This window comes from Bidens hawaiensis, unplaced genomic scaffold (assembly GCF_021521415.1).
Source record: "Bidens hawaiensis isolate Kalapana, Puna unplaced genomic scaffold, B.hawaiensis_p1.1 tig00017496_1, whole genome shotgun sequence".
Taxonomy (NCBI): Eukaryota; Viridiplantae; Streptophyta; class Magnoliopsida; order Asterales; family Asteraceae; genus Bidens; species Bidens hawaiensis.
The window spans coordinates 174,367-194,024 of NW_027492651.1; the positions used below are offsets into that span (position 1 = coordinate 174,367).

The 19,658-nt window shown below is 38.9% G+C and overlaps 1 protein-coding gene and 1 long non-coding RNA gene across 2 annotated transcripts; one reads left to right on the plus strand and one right to left on the minus strand.

The window, feature by feature from the left end:
* Window positions 1-513: 513 nt before the first annotated feature.
* LOC143554096 (arginine decarboxylase-like) lies at window positions 514-2,711 on the plus strand. The gene has a single exon (XM_077043951.1). It carries the CDS (start codon window positions 514-516, stop codon window positions 2,641-2,643), a length of 2,130 nt encoding a protein of 709 aa, XP_076900066.1. The 3' UTR covers window positions 2,644-2,711.
* A 6,677-nt stretch (window positions 2,712-9,388) lies between these two features.
* Window positions 9,389-11,454, minus strand: LOC143554084 (uncharacterized). Its single transcript, XR_013138933.1, has 3 exons — window positions 11,254-11,454; window positions 11,086-11,141; window positions 9,389-9,463 (listed from the first exon to the last, which is right to left on the minus strand). It is a non-coding gene; the product is annotated as an uncharacterized LOC143554084 (long non-coding RNA).
* Between the last annotated feature and the right edge of the window lie 8,204 nt (window positions 11,455-19,658).

Here is a 19,658-nt window from a genome sequence, read left to right on the forward strand (position 1 = left end):
TTGACTAGAATTCTCCTAAGTTTTTTTTTTCTTTTTCATTTATTAGAATAAAAAAACAATTAATATTAAATAAAAGGAAAAAGAAAAGAAAGTAGCGCACCTGTGGCAAACAAAAGAAACGGCAACGGCCTGTATATAAAAGGCCATCAACTCCCATGCAATTCTCGCTCACTCACATTTCTGAACCCCTCTTTCTCATCATCCTACCGCCGTTAGGTTTCCGTCCGCCGCCTCCATCTCAATCCTGCATGGTCGAATCTGCTCAATTCCATTAGAGCTCATCCGTGTCAGATCTTTCATTTCTCCAATTTCTCTTTAAAGCCATTCTTCTGAGCGGCAGTAGTTGTGGGGATATCGGAGTTGATCGGCAGGCTAGGGTTTGGTTCAGATCCCCTTCTGCTTCTTTTGAGGGGGTAGCCGGGGCTCCGGCCTCGGCGGGTTGTAAAGCCCCTACCTTTACAAATCCATATTTACTTAATTCTTTCATTTTAACAAACAATCAATCAGTCAGAGATGCCGGCCCTTGCGTTTTCCGTTGACGCCGCTATGGCTCCTCTCGCTCCTCCCTCCGGCGGCTACTGGGATAGATCTCTTCCCACGCCGGACTTATTCTCCGGCGTGCCTCAACCGACTTCCACCGACACCTGGACGCCGTCGCGTTCGAACGTTCTCTACAAGGTTGACTGCTGGGGTGCTCCGTACTTCTCCGTCAACCCCTCCGGCAACGTCACCGTACGTCCTCACGGCGTCAAAACCATGGACCACCAGGAGATAGATCTGCTAAAGGTCGTGAAGAAAGCCTCCGATTCGAAAACATACGGTGGGTTAGACCTCCAGCTGCCGTTAATCATCTGCTTCCCGGATGTGTTAAAAGACCGACTCGAATCTCTCCAAACGGCGTTTAATTACGCCGTTAAGTCACTAAACTACGCCTCCCATTACCAAGGCGTGTATCCTGTTAAATGCAACCAGGACCGGTTTCTCGTTGAGGATATTGTCAAATTCGGATCCTCGTTCCGGTTCGGGTTGGAAGCCGGGTCAAAACCGGAGCTTTTGCTGGCTATGAGCTGTCTGTGTAAAGGTAGTTCCGAATCTCTTTTAATCTGTAACGGATTTAAAGATGTTGAATACATTTCGTTAGCTTTGATTGCCCGTAAGCTTTCGTTAAACACGGTTATTGTTCTTGAGCAAGAAGAAGAGCTTGATTCGGTTATTGATATTAGTATTAAGCTTGGGGTACGCCCGGTTGTTGGCGTACGTGCGAAGCTCCGTACGAAGCATTCGGGTCACTTCGGATCCACTTCTGGCGAAAAGGGTAAATTCGGGCTCACCACGACTCAAATTCTCCGGGTTGTGAAGAAGCTGTATCAATGCGGGATGTTGGATTGCTTCCAATTGCTCCATTTTCACATCGGATCGCAGATCCCGTCTACGGGTTTGTTGGCTGATGGTGTCGGTGAAGCCGCGCAGATTTATTGTGAATTGGTCCGTCTCGGTGCTTCGATGAAGTTTATCGATATAGGGGGTGGGTTAGGGATTGATTATGATGGGTCGAAGTCCCCGAACTCGGATGTTTCTGTTGCTTATACTTTGGAAGAGTACGCGTCCGCGGTTGTTCAGGCGGTTAAGTTTGTTTGTGATAGGAACAGCGTGAAGCATCCGATAATTTGCAGCGAGAGTGGGCGCGCGCTCGTGTCTCACCATTCGGTTTTAATATTCGAAGCGGTTTCGTCCAGCAAGTACTCGGTTCCCACCATGTCGTCGTTTGATATTCAGCATTTCATCGAACAGCTTCCGGATGATGCACATTCAGACTACAATAACTTATCGGAGTCTGCACTTAGAGGTGATTATGAATCGTGTTTGGCTTATGCGGATCAATTGAAACAGAGATGTGTTGAGAAGTTTAAAGATGGATCATTGGATATTGAACAGTTGGCTGCTACTGATGGGTTGTGTGATCTTGTTGCTAAGGAGATTGGTGTATCGAATCCGGTAAACACCTATCATGTTAACCTTTCGGTTTTCACATCAGTTCCTGATTTCTGGGGCATCGGGCAAGTGTTCCCGATCCTACCAATCCACCGCCTTGACGAACGACCAACAAAAAGGGGGGTTTTATCGGATTTAACTTGTGACAGTGATGGAAAGATTGATAAGTTTATCGGAGGTGAATCGAGCTTGCCCCTTCATGAATTGGAAGGAGAAAATATGAAGTATTATTTGGGGATGTTTTTAGGAGGCGCATATCAGGAGGCGCTTGGTGGGGTTCACAATCTGTTTGGTGGCCCGAGTGTGGTTCGTGTTGCTCAGAGTGACGGACCATTTGGTTTTGCTGTGACTCGAGCTGTACCCGGGCCGTCATGCAGTGACGTCCTCCGATCAATGCAGCACGAGCCCGAGATCATGTTTCAGACACTAAAACTCAGGATTGAAGAATTTGTTCATGATGAAGGCGGTTTGATCACGGGTGGGATTGCGCAGTCTTTCAACAACATGCCTTATTTGACCGTTGGATCGTCTTGCGGTTTGACTGCTGCTAATGGGAATAATGGGTATTATTATTGTTCGGATGAGGATTTTGCTGGTGGGTCTGATGCGGTTGCTGGTGATGATGAGCCGTGGTCGTACGTTTGTGCTTGAGAAAAACAAGGTTGTCGTTTGGTCTGGTTTGGTTGTTTGTCACCGAGGTCGTTCTCGTTCTGTTATGTTTCTGTTTTTAGTTAAATTAGTTATCGTTTTTTGATAAGTTTGTGAAGATAGATTTGGGACAACTATGTCATGTCTTCCCCATCTAATCCTTCTTCATGTTGTAGTTGATCATCATTATCTATGGTAATAACAGTACTTGTTTTTAAATTATTGGTACTTATCTATAGAATAACAATTTGTTTAACTTGTTCAATGAATTTGAATCTTTTGCTTCTATTTTAAGTATTCGTATGCAATGGGTAGCATGTGAAGGTAGGCCAAGAAGATTCGTGAAAAGCCACCTTTGATACCCAATTCCCAAATTTATGAATATGGTTTTGATGACCTACTTGTCGTGTATCTTTTGGCTATGTTCTTTACCTAAAGTTAAATTGTAGGAAAACATAAGATCTCTTTTGGTGGTCAGTATACCCCATATGTCACTATCTATGCCAATTGCCGACTAATCCGCGAGTTAACAAGTCAAAATTTTAGTACTTTCTTAATATTTTGAATAAAGGTGTGATTAGCCAAAACGCGTCTGTTTTGTGTTTGATACGCTCCAACCATTGCATGATCATGGCCCGTGAGTTGCGTGGTCCACAAGTCTAACCCTTTCACTTACACGGTTTTAGTCGTCCCATCTTGGATATTCCTATCCTGTGTTAATCATCTAGGATACCCGTATATGACAAGGGTTGTGAGCCACAAGAATAAATGTGGTCCTGATCTTTGTGACAGCATTTTTTATTCTTTTTTGGTGGGTGAAAGTAGTAGCCTTTGGAATATTGTTTTGGAGAATATATTGAACATTCTTTTGTTAAAAGCAAAGTGCCAAGCAAGAGCACAGGGAAATGAGTGAGAACAAGTTACATTTGAATTTTGAGCCTTTCAAACACCAAATTCAAAGAAGGTAGATAGCATTGATATGTGTACCCTATGGCTATTGGGTTAGATGGCCTTCATTGAAATGGTTCAAGTGACTAGAAGGGTGTTTTGTCTTATGTAATTGGTTTGTACTGTACAAGTCAACAATGCATGGGCATCATACGTTTTCGAAATTTGAAGGCTTAGGCTCATGTGATGAGGATTTTGACAGGCTTTGCCAGATTTGAGTTGTGGGATTCTGATTCTTATGGCATCTTGTTAGATAAGATGGAATATGACAAGCTTGCCTCCTTGTGACCCTTAGAATATCATAACAAGTAGCTATTTAGTTTTAACTTATTTACAACAAAGTAGATAAAGAAGGTAAAATCACAAAAACTGGCATTCGACAAACATTTTTACTATTAAATTTTGTTGAACTTTAATATCACAAATGACGTACATTCGCTTAAAACTAAAATAAAATGGTGTGACCGAGGAACCAATCATGTGATGACAAGTCAGCCTTAAACCGGAAATTGAGATTTAGGACTTAAGTAAAGAAAATGGCTAGAAACATAATTCCAAGAAACTGCTAAGAAGCCCCTATACTATGTGGTTAGTTCAATCATCATTCAATACTTAAAAGAATAACAAGCGCTAAAAGTTAGGCTTTTGATGACATGTGTTTTGAACTTGAGAAAATGGGTGAATGTTTGGTGAAATTTATATATTTTAATGTTTTTTTATGGCAAGAAAGACAAAGAAAGTGTTCTAAAGATGGGGGGTTCTTGTAATCACAAAAGAAACGGTGTTCTAAAGAGAAATTAGGAGGAAGAATCGTCAATGGTGGTGGGGGAGAAAGAGGGATCTAGAGGTGGATTTTCATTGTCTTTAATATTATTCTAATAATATAATATAAATAATTAAACTTAAAAAGATAAAAGAAATAAAAATGATAAAGTATAATACTATAATTTGATTATTTTACTTGTACCACAACGAAGCATGGTTAGTGCAACAAGATACTAGATCCGTAAATAGTGTTAGCTAGAAACTCGGTTTTAATGTTAAATCAAATTATATGGGCTATTTAAATATTTGAACAAGTTGTGTTGTGTGGTCATCTATCCAATAAGAATACAAACATTTTTAGTTCATCTTTTTTTTTTCTATGGATATTGTCACGAATACTGTTAAGATAAACATGTTCAAGCTTTTATAAGAGGATATCATCTTTTTTGTGAGGCAAGCTCAAGGCCACCTCAACTCCTTAAATAACAACCCCTAAATTAAATTTCAAATTTGTTTTAGATCCTCAACAAAAATCATCTATTACACGTATCAAATACTAAAAGAACATAAATGACACTGAGACCTTGATCACCACACACCACTAGAAATTAAGCCTTGATTGCTACACACCACTTAGTGTGAAGCCTTGATCACTAGGTACCATGCAAATGTTCGATATAGAGTTTGTGTGTATGAAGATTTTGACTTGGAAGTAACAATTTCTTCCGACAAGTTGTTTCATATATAATTTACTAAAGAGATAACCATGGTTCATCTCGACCAACCCATTTTAGGAAGATAAAATTCCATGCAATGACACTAGTCATACGTGAAGATAGGCATGTTCAAAACGGTTTGGGACTAGGAACCGGAACCGGTTCCTAACCGGTTCCTATATTCAAAACCCCCTTTTAAACCGGTTCCAGGCTCGAACCGGTTAGGGAACCGAACCGGTTCTCCCACCCTCGGACCCCTAACCTATCTAACCGGTTCCTAACCCGGTTCCTGTACCGTAACCGGTTCCAACCGGTTACAGTGTAAAATTTTTTTTTTTTTCCGTTTTTCGTTTGCGATTTGGATTCTAAACTACGATTCGTATTTGTATAACATGAAAAATAAAAAAAACAATTAACATAAAAATAAACAATTAACTGATGAAGAAAAGACAACTACTGAAGATGTTTGCCGCTGAAGACAACTACTGAAGGTTGCCACTGATGACAAGTTGACAACTACTGAAGGTTGCCACTGATGATAACTACTGAAGGTTGCCACTGATGACAACTACTGAAGGTTGCCACTGATCACAACTACTGAAGACTGCCACTGATGAGGAATACTCATCAGTGGGAAAGCTGCCACTGATGAGGAATACTCATCAGTGGGAACAGTCATCATCAGTTGAATCAGTGGGAAAGCTGCCACTGATGACAACTACTGAAGGTTGCCACTGATGAGGAATACTCATCAGTGGGAACATTCATCAGTTGCGACTTCTTCCTCGGAATTACTTGTAGAAATGCCTTCTTGTTCGTCATGCACTCGAACATCAAGTGGTGTTTCATCTTCGAGAGTGGTTACGTGTTGAATACGATCGATTGAGTCCAAGTGATCCTTTAAGCAAATGCACATCTCCACCGACTCCGAATTTAGTCTTGTTCTTCTCACCGATATTACCCTGCCACTAAGAGAAAAAGCGGATTCCGAAGCTACCGTAGAAGCTTGGACGGTTAGTAAATCACGGGCCATGGTGGCAAGAATCGGAAACTCGGTTTCCTTTACCTTCCACCAAGCCAAAACATCAAAAGTGCCATATTCCTCTTCGGATAAACCGGTAGAGTAATCATTTGCACTATACCTTCCTAGTTCGCTTGAAGGGGTGTTACCCCTTTGTTTTTTAGCCGTTACGTTGCGAACGGTGTTCATAAGGCTAATCATGGGATCTCGTACTCTAGTAGCACTTGAATTTGATGAAGACCCCCCCGGCATAGGCATGTGTATGTTTGACCCATATTTATTTAAATAAAAGTCATACATAAATTTAAGATTCAAGTTAAAATCATTTTTTGCCTCTGTTGAAAAGTTTGGGTCAACTTCATGCATATCTAAGGCTGAAAAAATTTCGTCTATCACACATTCAACCCCCGTAACATTTAACATTGGGTTTAAAGCGGCGGCGCAAGTAAAAACCGGTGGCAATTCAAGAAAGTATTTTTTTAATTTAAAATTCATTGGTAATATGATGTTTGAAAACATTGGACTTTTATTTTCAAATTCTTTAAGATTGTTAACGATTAAAAATAACTCCGAAAGAACCAAGGGACTTGTCGGATAATACGTTCCCGATAGTTTCGTAGTTGATGTTTTAAAAACTTCAAGAAAAGTCGATAAGTCATTGATAATTTCCCATTTCTCATTTGAAAAGGGGATTGCCAAATCATTCTCGGCAAGACTAGAATGAAACATTTTTAAAGTTTCTCTTTGTTTCAAAGCACTTTGAAACATTATGCAAGTGGAATTCCATCGATGAGGTACATCCCAATTAGCTCCCAAAGCTTTTCTTCCCATATCTTTACAAAATTTTCTATATTCCATTTGTCTTTTTTTACTTTTCTTAAAAACTTCATGTATCATTAGTCTAAAATCGTTTATAACCGATGTAACCTCATCGAAGCAAGTCAGTCTTGCACGATTAAATTAATGATATGTGCAACACACCTTGAGTGAAAAAATACACCATTGCAAATCGGCGTATATTTTAATTTTAATTTATCAACCGCCGATGTATTATTCGACGCGTTATCAAATGCCATTGAAAATATTTTATTTTCTAGTTTATAAGTTTTTATAACATAATCTAAAATTTCAAACAAATTATCTCCCGTATGTGGATACTCAAAGAGTTCGAAAGCAATGGTGCGTTTCATCATTTCCCACGATGACGGGTCTACCCAATGAGCGGTGACACAAAGATAAGATTCGGGTAGACCATGTGGAGCCGACCAAACATCACTAGTTAAGTTTATTCCCGTATTTATATTTTCAAAATATGCAATTAGTACCTCTTTGGCCTTCTTCCACAATTTTAAACAATAACGTTTAAGAGTATGACGACTTACGTGAGTGTATTGTGGTTGAAGCGTATCTCGAATCATGGCGGTTAAGCGAGGGTTGTCGAAGTGGCTAAACGGCAAAGCTTCTTGAATCACAAACTTCGCCATACGATCTTGAACTCGATCAATTTGGTATGTAAATATTCCGCCTTCACTATCCATTTGCGTTTGTTGCGAATCGACGTTCTTTTTCAACGCCTTGCAATACGGTTTTTCGATGTGTTTCTTCAAATTTGAATTCGAAAGTGGGTTTAAATAAATCCCACAAAACTTGCACCGAGCCTTCAATGAATGGTCACTCAATTCAACCAAATCCCAATTGCACCAAATCTCTTGATTACGATTATGAGGTACAATACGAACGAAACTTGGTTCGGCGTTGGAACCTTGACCAATCGATGATTGTGAGGCAGCCATAACAACAAATATGAATATAGAAGAGAAAACAAGAGATTAGAGAACTCAAAACGTTGTAATAGCGTTTTTTTTTATTTTTTTGCGTTCGGGTTTGCGTTTTGAGTGTTGTGATGAACCCATGACACCAAATACCTATTTATACTAGTAGTGGGGTGCTTGGAGGAGCCAAAAAACGGCTATTTTTGACCCCAACGGTCAAAAAACGGCCAAAAAAACGATTTCCAACGGCTATATTCGATCCAACAGCTAGAACCGGTTAGGAACCGGTTCCGGATGGTTCGGTTCCAGAACCGGTTCCGGTTCGGTTCCGGTTCCTACCCGCCCCCACTCAGAAATGCAAGAACCGGTCACGGATCATCGGGTTGAATCAGATAGGGTCCGGTTCCTACAAAAAACGGGTAGGAACCGGTTCGGGTCCGGTTCGGGTCCATCGGTTCGGTTCCAGGAACCGGTTTCGTTGAACATCTCTACGTGAAGACACAGAGATGTAGTTTGTAGGACTTGCCAGGTAGTGACGATGTGCAATCCATTACAATCAGTTTCGTACATCATTGTATAAAGACGCATTGGAAGAGCCTGCTTCACTTTTTCAGACGAACTTACTCAAGAAATATTGCCTAGCTTTGGACCTTCTGGTCAATATATCAAAGGACTATATCATCTACAAGGGTTGAAGTAGGAAGTTAAAAGACCGTGTCAAAAATGTTTAAACCTAACACCCAAGGGATGTGCATGCATCTACAAGATGCTAACGTCAGCAAACTGGGTCCAAAAAGACACCAGCATCTACATCCAAGGATAAACCAAGACTTGGCATACCGAAAGTTGACCGCCCACTAATGCTACCAAGTTGCCACTCTTACCAGCATCAACTAAAAGTATCTCCTCCAGTCAGACCCTAACCAAGCAATGAATTGGACAGTATATGCAAGAAAGGAGCTTTTGGTTACAGAGAGCTTTGTGAATGCAAGTCCCAACAACTAATGCCTTTGGATATGGTGTACCATAAGGCACTTGATCCTCATCCTTGCGCTCAAGGATGCTTTTGAAAGGGAGGAGATCACGACAAAATAACAGGGGCTTATGTCATTTGCAGTAGTTAGTATTTATGTTTCATGCATAACTCTTCAAGGGGCAGGCAAACCTGGATTCATGGACTAGTCATCTAACCAGAATACAGATACAAATGAAGATTTTTTTTAAATCCATCAACTTCTTGATAGCACACAAGCATGTAAGTTTGCAGAAAAGTTGCCAAAATGGGGGGAAAAGATATTGCAAAACTCAGTTACAAAGTCATGGGCATCAAATAGGGAAAGTTATCAACACTAGGTGTCAATTAACACACATTCAGAAAAAAACATCTTATACCATCATTACTGACAAAGGCCATAAGAGACACTTGCTTCTTGAGTAACCTGTCAAAACATGACATTTTGCTTTTGGAGTTCAAAATCTTAGTATTGAAAAAACAATCTGTATACACTGATAAGCTTGGTTCTAACCTTGATTTATTGAGATGAAGCCCATAACACTTTCAGCTAATGATCCTCTCGACCATAATCATAAACTATCTCAATCTGCATCAACCAGAAATTTAAGCGCTTAAGTAAAAAGGCACATAAATGTTGATAATAAGCCAGGCTTCTAGCATACGCAGTTGGTTAAAAGTTAACACACTAGTATGTCAATTTTCCATGTGCTAAAACTTCTCTTATCAATGATATTCAAAATTCATGAAACATATCACATATGAATCGAATGTGTCTGCAACAATGGCGAATCGCTTAACTAACAATTTAGTCCTTTATGGCAAATGATATTACATGTGTGCTGTGTGTGTGTTATACTATAACGCAGTATTATACTATCTATATTCTGTAGAACACACAAAGATCATAAAAATTATTGTTAGTCTGAAGTAGTATCAAAATTCAAACTTAAGACTTCTAAAGTAGGGCGGCCTGTAAACGAACCGAACGTTTAGTGAACCCTTCAGCAGGAGGTTCGTTTATGTTCATGTTTAAAATAAAGTAATACAAACCAACATAACCCAGGTCATAATCGGGTGAGTCAATCCAAGAGTAACCAACCAAGTGGGGTCAATGGCTGACCGGTTTAGCAAAAGATTAGGAGTGCAGCTTAACTGCCCACATTCTTTCGTATTTATATTCTGTTTTTAGGTTAAGGTAGGTGTTAAAGTTTATTATTTGTCCCCGCTGTGTAGCTCAGTTGGTTAAGGGGGCATAAGACTTGGAACAATAACCTACACGTCGTGGGTTCGAAACCGATCCTAAGCGCCAATCGCCTCGCCGCTGAGTGAGGTTGATTTACCTCTCACGTGATGGGCCTGGGACAGTCTGGCGTGGGCCGGTTTGCGTGTCTGGAACAACACGTTTTGGAACAGTAAAGTTGTAAAGTTATTTGTAATTGGAGTTCTAGCCCCACATGAATTGGGCTTCCCTTTTAGTAATCAAGTTTCAATCTTTTCGGTTCTATCATAAACAAACAAACATGAAGCGTCTCGTTCGTTTGTTTGTGATCGTGCACGTTTGTTGCTTAAGTTCATTTATTTATGTTTGCCAGTTTACATTTATTTAAGTTCATTCACTTATACACTCATTAAAAAATTTTAGGTCCATTACAATTTAGTCTAGTTTTGTAGAATTAAAATATCACAGATTACTATTTAGTTTAGTTATTATTTCTTTAGCCAAACAGATTGATGTTCACGTTTACTTTTAATTGTTATTCGCTCAGTTATGTTCATTTATTATGTCCATTCGTTTCTGTTTGTTTGCATTCGTGAACCGTTCATTGATACTGTTAACGAACGAACATGCACATGTTCATTTTTGTAAAGAATGAGCACGAACAAGTACAAGAAAACTCCATTAGTCTATGTGTGCATGTCCGATCATTTGCTTTGTTACATTAAACAATCAAGCATGGGCTTGCCTCGCCATGTGCATTTGGTTCATTTACAGGCATACTCTGAAGCAAGTTGAGAAGGTTTTATATAACACAAAAGGAGAGATCTTCTGCATAGCAACTTAAGTTGCAGAATAAAACCAGATAGAACATATAAATATTTGTTTTCACCTCTTGCTTAGAATAAAGATATATTAATGAAAATTGAAGCAGGCTTGTGAAATGTACTTTTTTCAGGCTAAGTATAAATATAAGTAGTGTATAATATTACCCCAGCAGGTGGTGTAGGGTTGCGAGTAAACTTGCTGCCACCAGGAGCCCATGGAACTGTTAATTGCAAACAAATAAAAAGAAAAGAATTTATTTAAGTTTTGAAACTTTAAATAAGATTATGTAACTGTATATTAAATATTGAAATGATTTATCTACTAGCACTTACCAATGTAAGGATCAGGATGGCGCCATTTATTGTACTGTGCTTCACCATCAGCAATCATTCTATCAATAGTTTCTATATCTTCCTAAACATTCACCATACGAAAAAATTGACCATTAGAGACACTAAACAAGTAACAACCATATGAAGCACAATGCATAAAATGCACAACTCAGCCAGCTCTTGACATTGTGATTCACCCATAAGAAAGCAATCATATATTTTCTTCAAACTCTGTACATGGAGGTGCAAACGAGCCAAGCCGTTCATGAGCTACTCGAGATTGGCTCGCTAATGGCTCAATTCGATCCAAGCATAAGCGAGCCATAGCTTGAGTTGAAAATAAGCTTGTTAATAAACAAGAACAAGCCCGAGCCCAAAGCTTCACTAATCGAGCTCAATTAGGCTTGGGAACCTAAATGAAGTTTTCTTTTATCTAGTTTTTTAACATATTAAATATATCTATTCACATGATATTTACTATTATATATAAAATTATAACCAAAAATAACATAAATTTGTGTTGTAATAAAAAACTATAAATAATAAATATATATAAAAATATAATTATAAATATATATAAAAATAATTATACATAAGTATACTGATTATACACACACACATATAAATAATAAGCAAGCCGAGTCCGAGACTCCGAGCGAGGCTCGAGCTTGAAAAATCACGCATACCGAGCTCAAGCTTTAGAATTAGAGATAAAAATGAGTTTAGCTCAAGCTCTTATAAGTCAAACAAGCGGAGTTCAACCTTAGACTAGTAGGCTCGTTTACACCCCTATGACTGTAAACAAATTATTCTTATTTAAATGTGACTTTTTGACCATAAAATATTTGAAGTTAAACATATAAGTATAAAAGCAATGACCATCATTCTTCTGTTATTTTTGTTTGAACTGAACATCAGTACAGTAGCCACAAATGGAAAACTTTGACGGTTAACAAAAAAAACACAATCAGCACTTAGCTAGCAATAAAGATGTGTAGAATGAAATGTACTACTAGAAAAACTCAAAATTATAATGCTTTGGAAGTCAGGAAATACATATAACTTTGTAAAAACTGAATGTTAGCCAAAACAGTTTTTAAGAAGTAGCACAGATAGAAAAACACTGGCAGTTTTTAAGAAGTAGCACAGATAGAAAAACACGAGCCAGGTATGCAGCCGCTCATCACTCCTTAGGTTAGGTTCACGATTTGCGATCCGACTCTCCGTGTGTTTTACTTTTAGCTCAACACTACCATCGCATATACGACGCCGTTACATGCCAAACAATTTTAGGATTTTTTTTTCGCTCTTTTTCTTTCTTTCTTTCTTTCTTTTGTTTTTTTTTTTACCTGAGAGGTAATCCTCTACCACGGGCGACGCCTCGAAACGTTTATGTTGTTATTGAACCAGGAGCTGCCAAAGAAGGCTGACCAAACTCAAAGGTCATATGAAGCAATCACTTGAAGATTGACTAATAGTTCACTTTGGTCACCACGTGTTAATTGGCATCGTCATGCGGTTGGACAATTAGTCCAATCCTAATGCATGCAATCTACACTCCCCGTTATATCGGATAAACCATGTACCTGGGAATGCGTCTTATAAATCTGTTGTAGCCTGTAGGTCATTCCAGTTTAGTCTTCTCAAATAATATGGAGAGTGGAGCTTTAATATTCCTATATTAAATTGTTAATTGTAATCGGTTTTAATAAATAACAAGTGATATAATTTTTCAAAAAGATAAAATATACCGTAGCAAAAGTTCTCCAACATGCCACGTATTGTTTTCTCGACCATCGTTGATGTCGGTCGTGTTTCTGTAGACGAGCACGTGTATGGCTGAAGTACACTTTTGAATAGCGGTGAATCATAACGTCCCACGTGCGTTCGGTTTTTGTTGAAAGTGTTCAAAATCACGCTCCAAATCTTCGGTAATGCGCAACAATAAACGTTTTGACATTCGAAAGCGACGCCTAAAAGTCTTCGTGTTTTTGTATTTTGACGGGTCATTAAAGTAATCTGTCATCAAACGAATGTTCACACCCAAACGATCTTGTTCAATGTATTTTCTTTTCTAGCCTATGCGTGGAAAAGAACTAAGAGATTGCATAGCCTGTGCCGCGAGCGTAATCACACTCGTAATTGCCTCTTCCTCCACGTCGTCGTCGGCATTCCCAGAAACCGGTAGTATAAATCTAAAGAAGTAGGAGAATCCATAGAGTTTTGTACAATTTTTTGTATAATTTAAATAGAGTTATATAAAAGAAAGTGAGTTTAGACTGTGGATTAAATGGATTATATAGGAAAAAATATTTGTTTTTTTAATTCTTTTTTCAAGATCAGTTTTTGTCTAGTTTCGTCAAGTTCGAGCCTACTTTCATGCCAAGTAGACTAAGACGTGATGGAGTTTTAGAAATGATCAATGACTCAAGCATGATAATTAAAGACGGTAAAATCGAGCCAAAGGTATCAATAAGCCTAATCAAAGCATCTTACGAAATTTAAATAACTTCTAGATAACCTTATTTCCTATAAAGTAGGAAACTAAAGAAAACATAATTTGGTAACAAATAACCTTAAAAAAATAATAATAACTTTATAAATAATTAGAAGATAATTGCAAATCTGCTCCACACTCCAAAAGTAGTGTCTCCACGATGGTTATCTTTCGGGTTGGGTAATATTATCAGGTTTAGATGCTCAAGCATCAAGGCGTCTGGACCAAGTCGCTGTTAGAAATTTTGGACAATAATTAATATTTATTAGTACTTGCTACTAATAAATAAATAAATTAGTAACGTGTCCAAAGAGTAAAGATGAATGCGATATCGATACTCTAAAGTGTGTAGTTAAGAACTTGAACATTGGTAAAAAGAGAAATGAGAGTTGCCTTAGTATTTTTGTGTGGTTGGACCGGGTAGTGTGACAAGTGCCGTCGTGTGGCAGCGCCATGTGTGTGAGCGTGACAAGTGTTGGTTGGTGTGGTGAGTCATCGCGCCACGTGTCAGCGCCTGAGCTCACCTCAGTCCAGAGAGTGACACGTGTCCGATGACACATCACACTCTAACTACTATAAATAGAAGGGTTGTTGGGCAGAGTTAAAACACACCGACACAACTCGTAACACACATTCATCACCCGGTCTCGCACCATGAAATAGTTCGATTCGTTCGTTTCCAACTTTCACACTCTAGCTCCAGGTATAGTACGGGTGCTAGGTTAATCCCGGCAGTACACACTGCTTCAGCTATTGTACCCTGGGAGACAGACGGGTTCACCTGGGTGGCCCGAAACTGTTTTAAGGGACCTTTGTTAAACAGAAATCCTCAGCCAACACCCGTTTTATGTTGCTTTCATTTTGTACTACTGTTTTCTATATTCAACTATGTAATTTTATGTAAAGTTGTTTTGGTTTCCTTCACTCTTGTTTTGTAATTAATATTAATAGAAATTTAAAGTTTATTGTTTTGCTTTAATTTGAGAACGGTATCTCTACAATCTTAAAACAGATTTTATAAACTACCATCTGTTCATGTTTAGTTTATAAAAATTTTATTGACTACTTTTATTTGCAATTTCTTATAAAGTTGTTTTTTGGTTTTATGTAAACCAAACTTTTAAACTTTCTGGTTTTTAGGATACCAATACTTATCTTCTATTTTAATCTCGTTCCAGAAATGGTCGACACCACTGCAGCCTCCACCACAGTTAGTATGGGATCCACGACTATGGGATCTATGATTTCCACCACTATGGGATCTATGGTTTGCACCACTATGGGACCATTAGTTGGTACCCAAGCAGCCCAAGCAATTGCAAACCAGAAAAGTTTTCTGGTTTAAACTTTAAAGCATGGCAACAAAAGATGTTGTTCTACCTTACCGCTTTGAATCTTGCGAGGTTTCTAAAAGAGTCTCCCCCTCAACTTGGTGAGGATGCCGACACTCACGCATTGGCTGCTCTTGATGCTTGGAAGCATTGTGAGTACATGTGCCGTAACTATGTGTTAAGTGGCCTTGCTAAGGAACTGTACAATGTGTACTACAAAATGACAACGGCTAAAGAACTTTAAGAGTCGTTAGAACGCAAGTACAAGACAGAAGATACGGGAACAAAGAAGTTTGTTGTGGCCCGATTCTTGGACTTCAAAATGGTTGACTCTAAAACTGTGATGAGTCAAGTTGAAGAATTGCAAATCTTGATTGCAGATATACTCTTTGAAGGAATAGCTCTTGGTGAGGCTTTCCAAGTGGCAGCTATGATTGAAAAGTTGCCTCCAAGTTGGGTAGTGTTTAAGAACTACCTTAAGCTCAAACAAAAGGCAATGAACATAGAGGACTTAGTGGTCCGTCTTCGAATTGAGGAAGACAATCGGGCAAAGCTAAATGGATCTCAAGTTGATATATATGCAAAGGCCAACATGATTGAACATGGTTAATCTTCAAAGAGATACAAAGGAAAACCGAAAGGCAATGGTATGGCTAAGTTCAATCTTGGACCTAGAAAGGGTGGTGTGAAGAAAAAGGTTGCAGTTTTTAAAGGCAAATGCTATAACTGTGGTGAATCTGGTCACCGTGCTGGAGAATGCAGCAAGCCCAAAAAGGAGAGGGCATACATGATTGATGAAAACGAGAACCTTGTGGCAATGATCTCTGACCTTACGGCTATGATGAATGAGGTCAATGTGATATCTGACCACTCAAAAGGATGGTGGGTGGACACTGGAGCTACTCGTCACGTATGTCCAAACAAGACCCTCTTTAGTAAGTTTAAAGAGGCTGTGGGAGACGAAAAGCTGTACCTGGGAAATTCGACTACAGCTGATGTCAAGGGAGAAGGTGAAGTGATCCTAAAATGGACTTCAGGAAAGAAGCTGACACTAAGCAATGTATTGTATGTTCCCGAGTTGCGCAAGAGCCTTGTGTCGGGATGGTTGCTTAACAAGAATGGATTTCGTTTAGTTTTTGAAAGTGATAAATTTGTGTTAACCAAGCGTGATTTGTTTGTTGGAAAGGGTTATGCCATTAATGGTATGTTTAAACTAAATGTAATAGCTGTGACTAAAGATATGAATGAAAATGCTACGACTTCTGTTTATATGATTAAGTCTCAAAATATGTGGCATGGTCGTCTTGGTCATGTTAATTTTAATTCAATGCGTCGATTGGTTAAGTTAAATTACATACCGTCTATCACTTTCAACTCAAAAACTAAATGTAAAACATGTGTTGAAGCCAAACAAACAAGATCATCATTTAAATCGGTTGAACGAATAAACCGAACCCCTTGACATGATTCACACTGATGTATGTGATTTTAAATCAATTCCCACAAGAGGAGGAAATAAGTACTTCAACACTTTTATTGACGATTGTACAAGGTATTGTTGTGTATACCTACTTAAAAGTAAAGATGAAGCCATAGACAAGTTTGTCTTGTATAAAAATGAGGTTGAAAACCAACTGAACTGGAAAATAAAAACGGTAAGAAGTGATAGAGGTGGTGAGTATGTTGCGCCATTTGCGGATCTATGCACACAAAGTGGGATTATACATGAATGTACCCCACCATACTCCCCACAATCAATTGGAATTTCAGAACGGAAGAACCGTACGCTAAAAGAAATGTTGAATGCCTTATTGTTGAGTTCCGGATTGAGCCCGGATATGTGGGGGGAAGCCGTTTTGTCAGCTAACTATCTTTTAAATAAAATACCCCTCAAGAAAAAAGATGTGACTCCATATGAGTTATGGACAGGAAGAAAACCATCATATAAATACCTGAAAGTGTGGGGGTGTCTGGCAACGGTGTTGGTGCCACCACCAAAGGTTCAAAAGATAGGACCGAAAACTGTGGATTGCGTGTTCATAGGTTATGCCCATCATAGTAGTGCATACCCGTTTCTTGTTTATGAATCTAAGAATCCCGAAATACACAAAAAATACTATAATGGAATCAAGGAATGCGTCATTCTTTGAAAATGTGTTTCCATGCTTGGGAAACACACATGCTGGTTCATCAACACATGCCAGTTCACAGGTTGATGAGATGGTTTTAGATGAAACTCATGAACAATCCGAGCCTGAAGAAGTTGAGCCAAGAAGAAGCAAAAGGCAAAGGACTGAGAAGTCCTTTGGGCCTGATTTTATTACTTACATGATGGAGGGAGAACCTCAAACCTATCGAGAGGCGGTCAACTCTTCAGAAAGACCACAATGGAAAGAAGCCATCAAAAATGAAATTGATTCTATTCTGCAGAATCATACTTGGGAATTAGTGGATCTTCCTCCGGGTTCTAAACCACTTGGATATCGTTGGATATTCAAAAGGAAGATAAAACCTGATGGCTCCATTGACAAGTATAAGGCAAGGTTAGTAATCAAAGGGTTTAGACAAAAGGAAGATCTGGACTATTTTGATACGTACTCACCTGTTACTCGGATAACCTCAATAAGGTTGGTGCTTGCGATTGCAACTTTGAGAAATTTGGAAATACATCAAATGGATGTAAAAACTGCATTTCTAAATGGGGATTTGGACGAAGAAATATACATGGAACAACCTGAGGGTTTTTCTGCTCCTGGCTAGGAGGGTAAAGTTTGCAAACTCGTCAAGTCCCTATATGGTTTGAAGCAAGCTCCAAAGCAATGGCACCAAAAGTTTGACCAAGTCATGCTAAACTATGGGTTCAAAATAAATGAGTGCGATAAGTGTGTATATGTGAAAGACACATCGAGAGGTTATGTGATTTTGTACCTTTATGTAGATGATATGCTTATCATTAGAAGTGACAACGAGATGATCGAGTCTATTAAAGATATGTTGAAGGCGAGATTTGACATGAAAGACATGGGCTTAGCCGACATCATTCTTGGAATAAAGATCAATAGAACCCAAAACGGTCTTGTGTTAAGTCAATCTCATTATATTGACAAAATCCTTGAAAATTTCAATGCGGGAGACACGAGTATAGCTCGAACTCCTATTGAAACCACCCAACATCTGTCAAAGAATAGAGGTGAGGGAATTGCTCAGTTGGAGTATTCAAGGATAATTGGCAGTCTTATGTATCTTATGTCATATACCTGGCCGAACTTAGCATACGCTGTGAGCAGGCTAAGTAGATATACAAGTAATCCTAGCTCTGAGCATTGGAAAAGCATGACAAGATTACTAAGGTATTTGAGATACACGAAGGATTATGGACTGCATTATGGCCAAGATCCAGCTGTTGTAGAAGGATATAGTGATGCTAATTGGACATCCGACATAAAAGATTCCAAGTCCACGAGTGGTTATGTGTTTACCCTGGGAGGAGCTGCTATATCTTGGAAATCCTCCAAACAAACACTTATAGCAAGATCCATGATGGAATCTGAGTTTATTGCATTAGACAAAGCTGGTGAAGAGGTAGAATGGTTACACCAGTTTTTGGAATATGTTCCAAAATGGCCAAAACCTGTTACGGCTATTTGCATACATTATGATTGCCAATCGGCTATTGGAAGAGCTCAAAGTGCGATGTATAATGGCAAATCTAGACATATACGCCGTAGACACAATACTATACGACAACTTCTCTCAACGGGGGTTATCACTGTTGACTATGGATAACATTGCGGATCCGTTTACAAAAGGCTTAAGCAGAGAGGTCGTATAATAAGTCGTCAAGAGGAATGGGACTATAGCCTATGGAGTAAGTTAGTGCAAAGGAAAACCTAACCTATGAGATTGGAGATCCCAAGATCTAGGTTCAATAGGACAACCTAACTGCATGAACTAAGGATGGTCACTGTGGGGGCATAGCTTATGTATAACTTGGCACATAAGCTAATATCTATATTCCCCTAAATTATAAAGGGTGTTTATATAAACATCCTAGTCCATTCCTAAGAAAGTCAGTGACAAAGGTGAGGCTAAGCATAACATATGGTTAATGATATGGAGATCATAGTAACCATAATGCTTTTAATGATTTGAGGGTCAAATCACCCAAGTGATGGTTAAGGATATGTGAATCATGGTAACCATAATGATTTGAGGACCAAATCACCTATGTGAGAGAGAAGTGAGGTCGCTTCAAATGGATTTGTGGGGTGCGCAAATCCTAGAGCTCTCGCAGAACCAGGCTAGTGTTCCATGACCAGAACGAACACGACAATGAGGGGTTAATCAGACCAGGAAGAGTGTTGTGTGAAATGTAATAACGTCTACGTAAAAGGGGGTTAGTTCAAGGACATCGTGTCTACTAACCCCTAGGAGACTAAGTATGTTTCACAAGGGAAAGTTCAAAGAAAACACCTACTTCTCCTGCAACGCTCAACCGCTGTAATCATACTTGACACTAGAGTGTACGAATCGATCTCCATTCATGTGGGGGATTGTTGAAAATTTTGGACAATAAT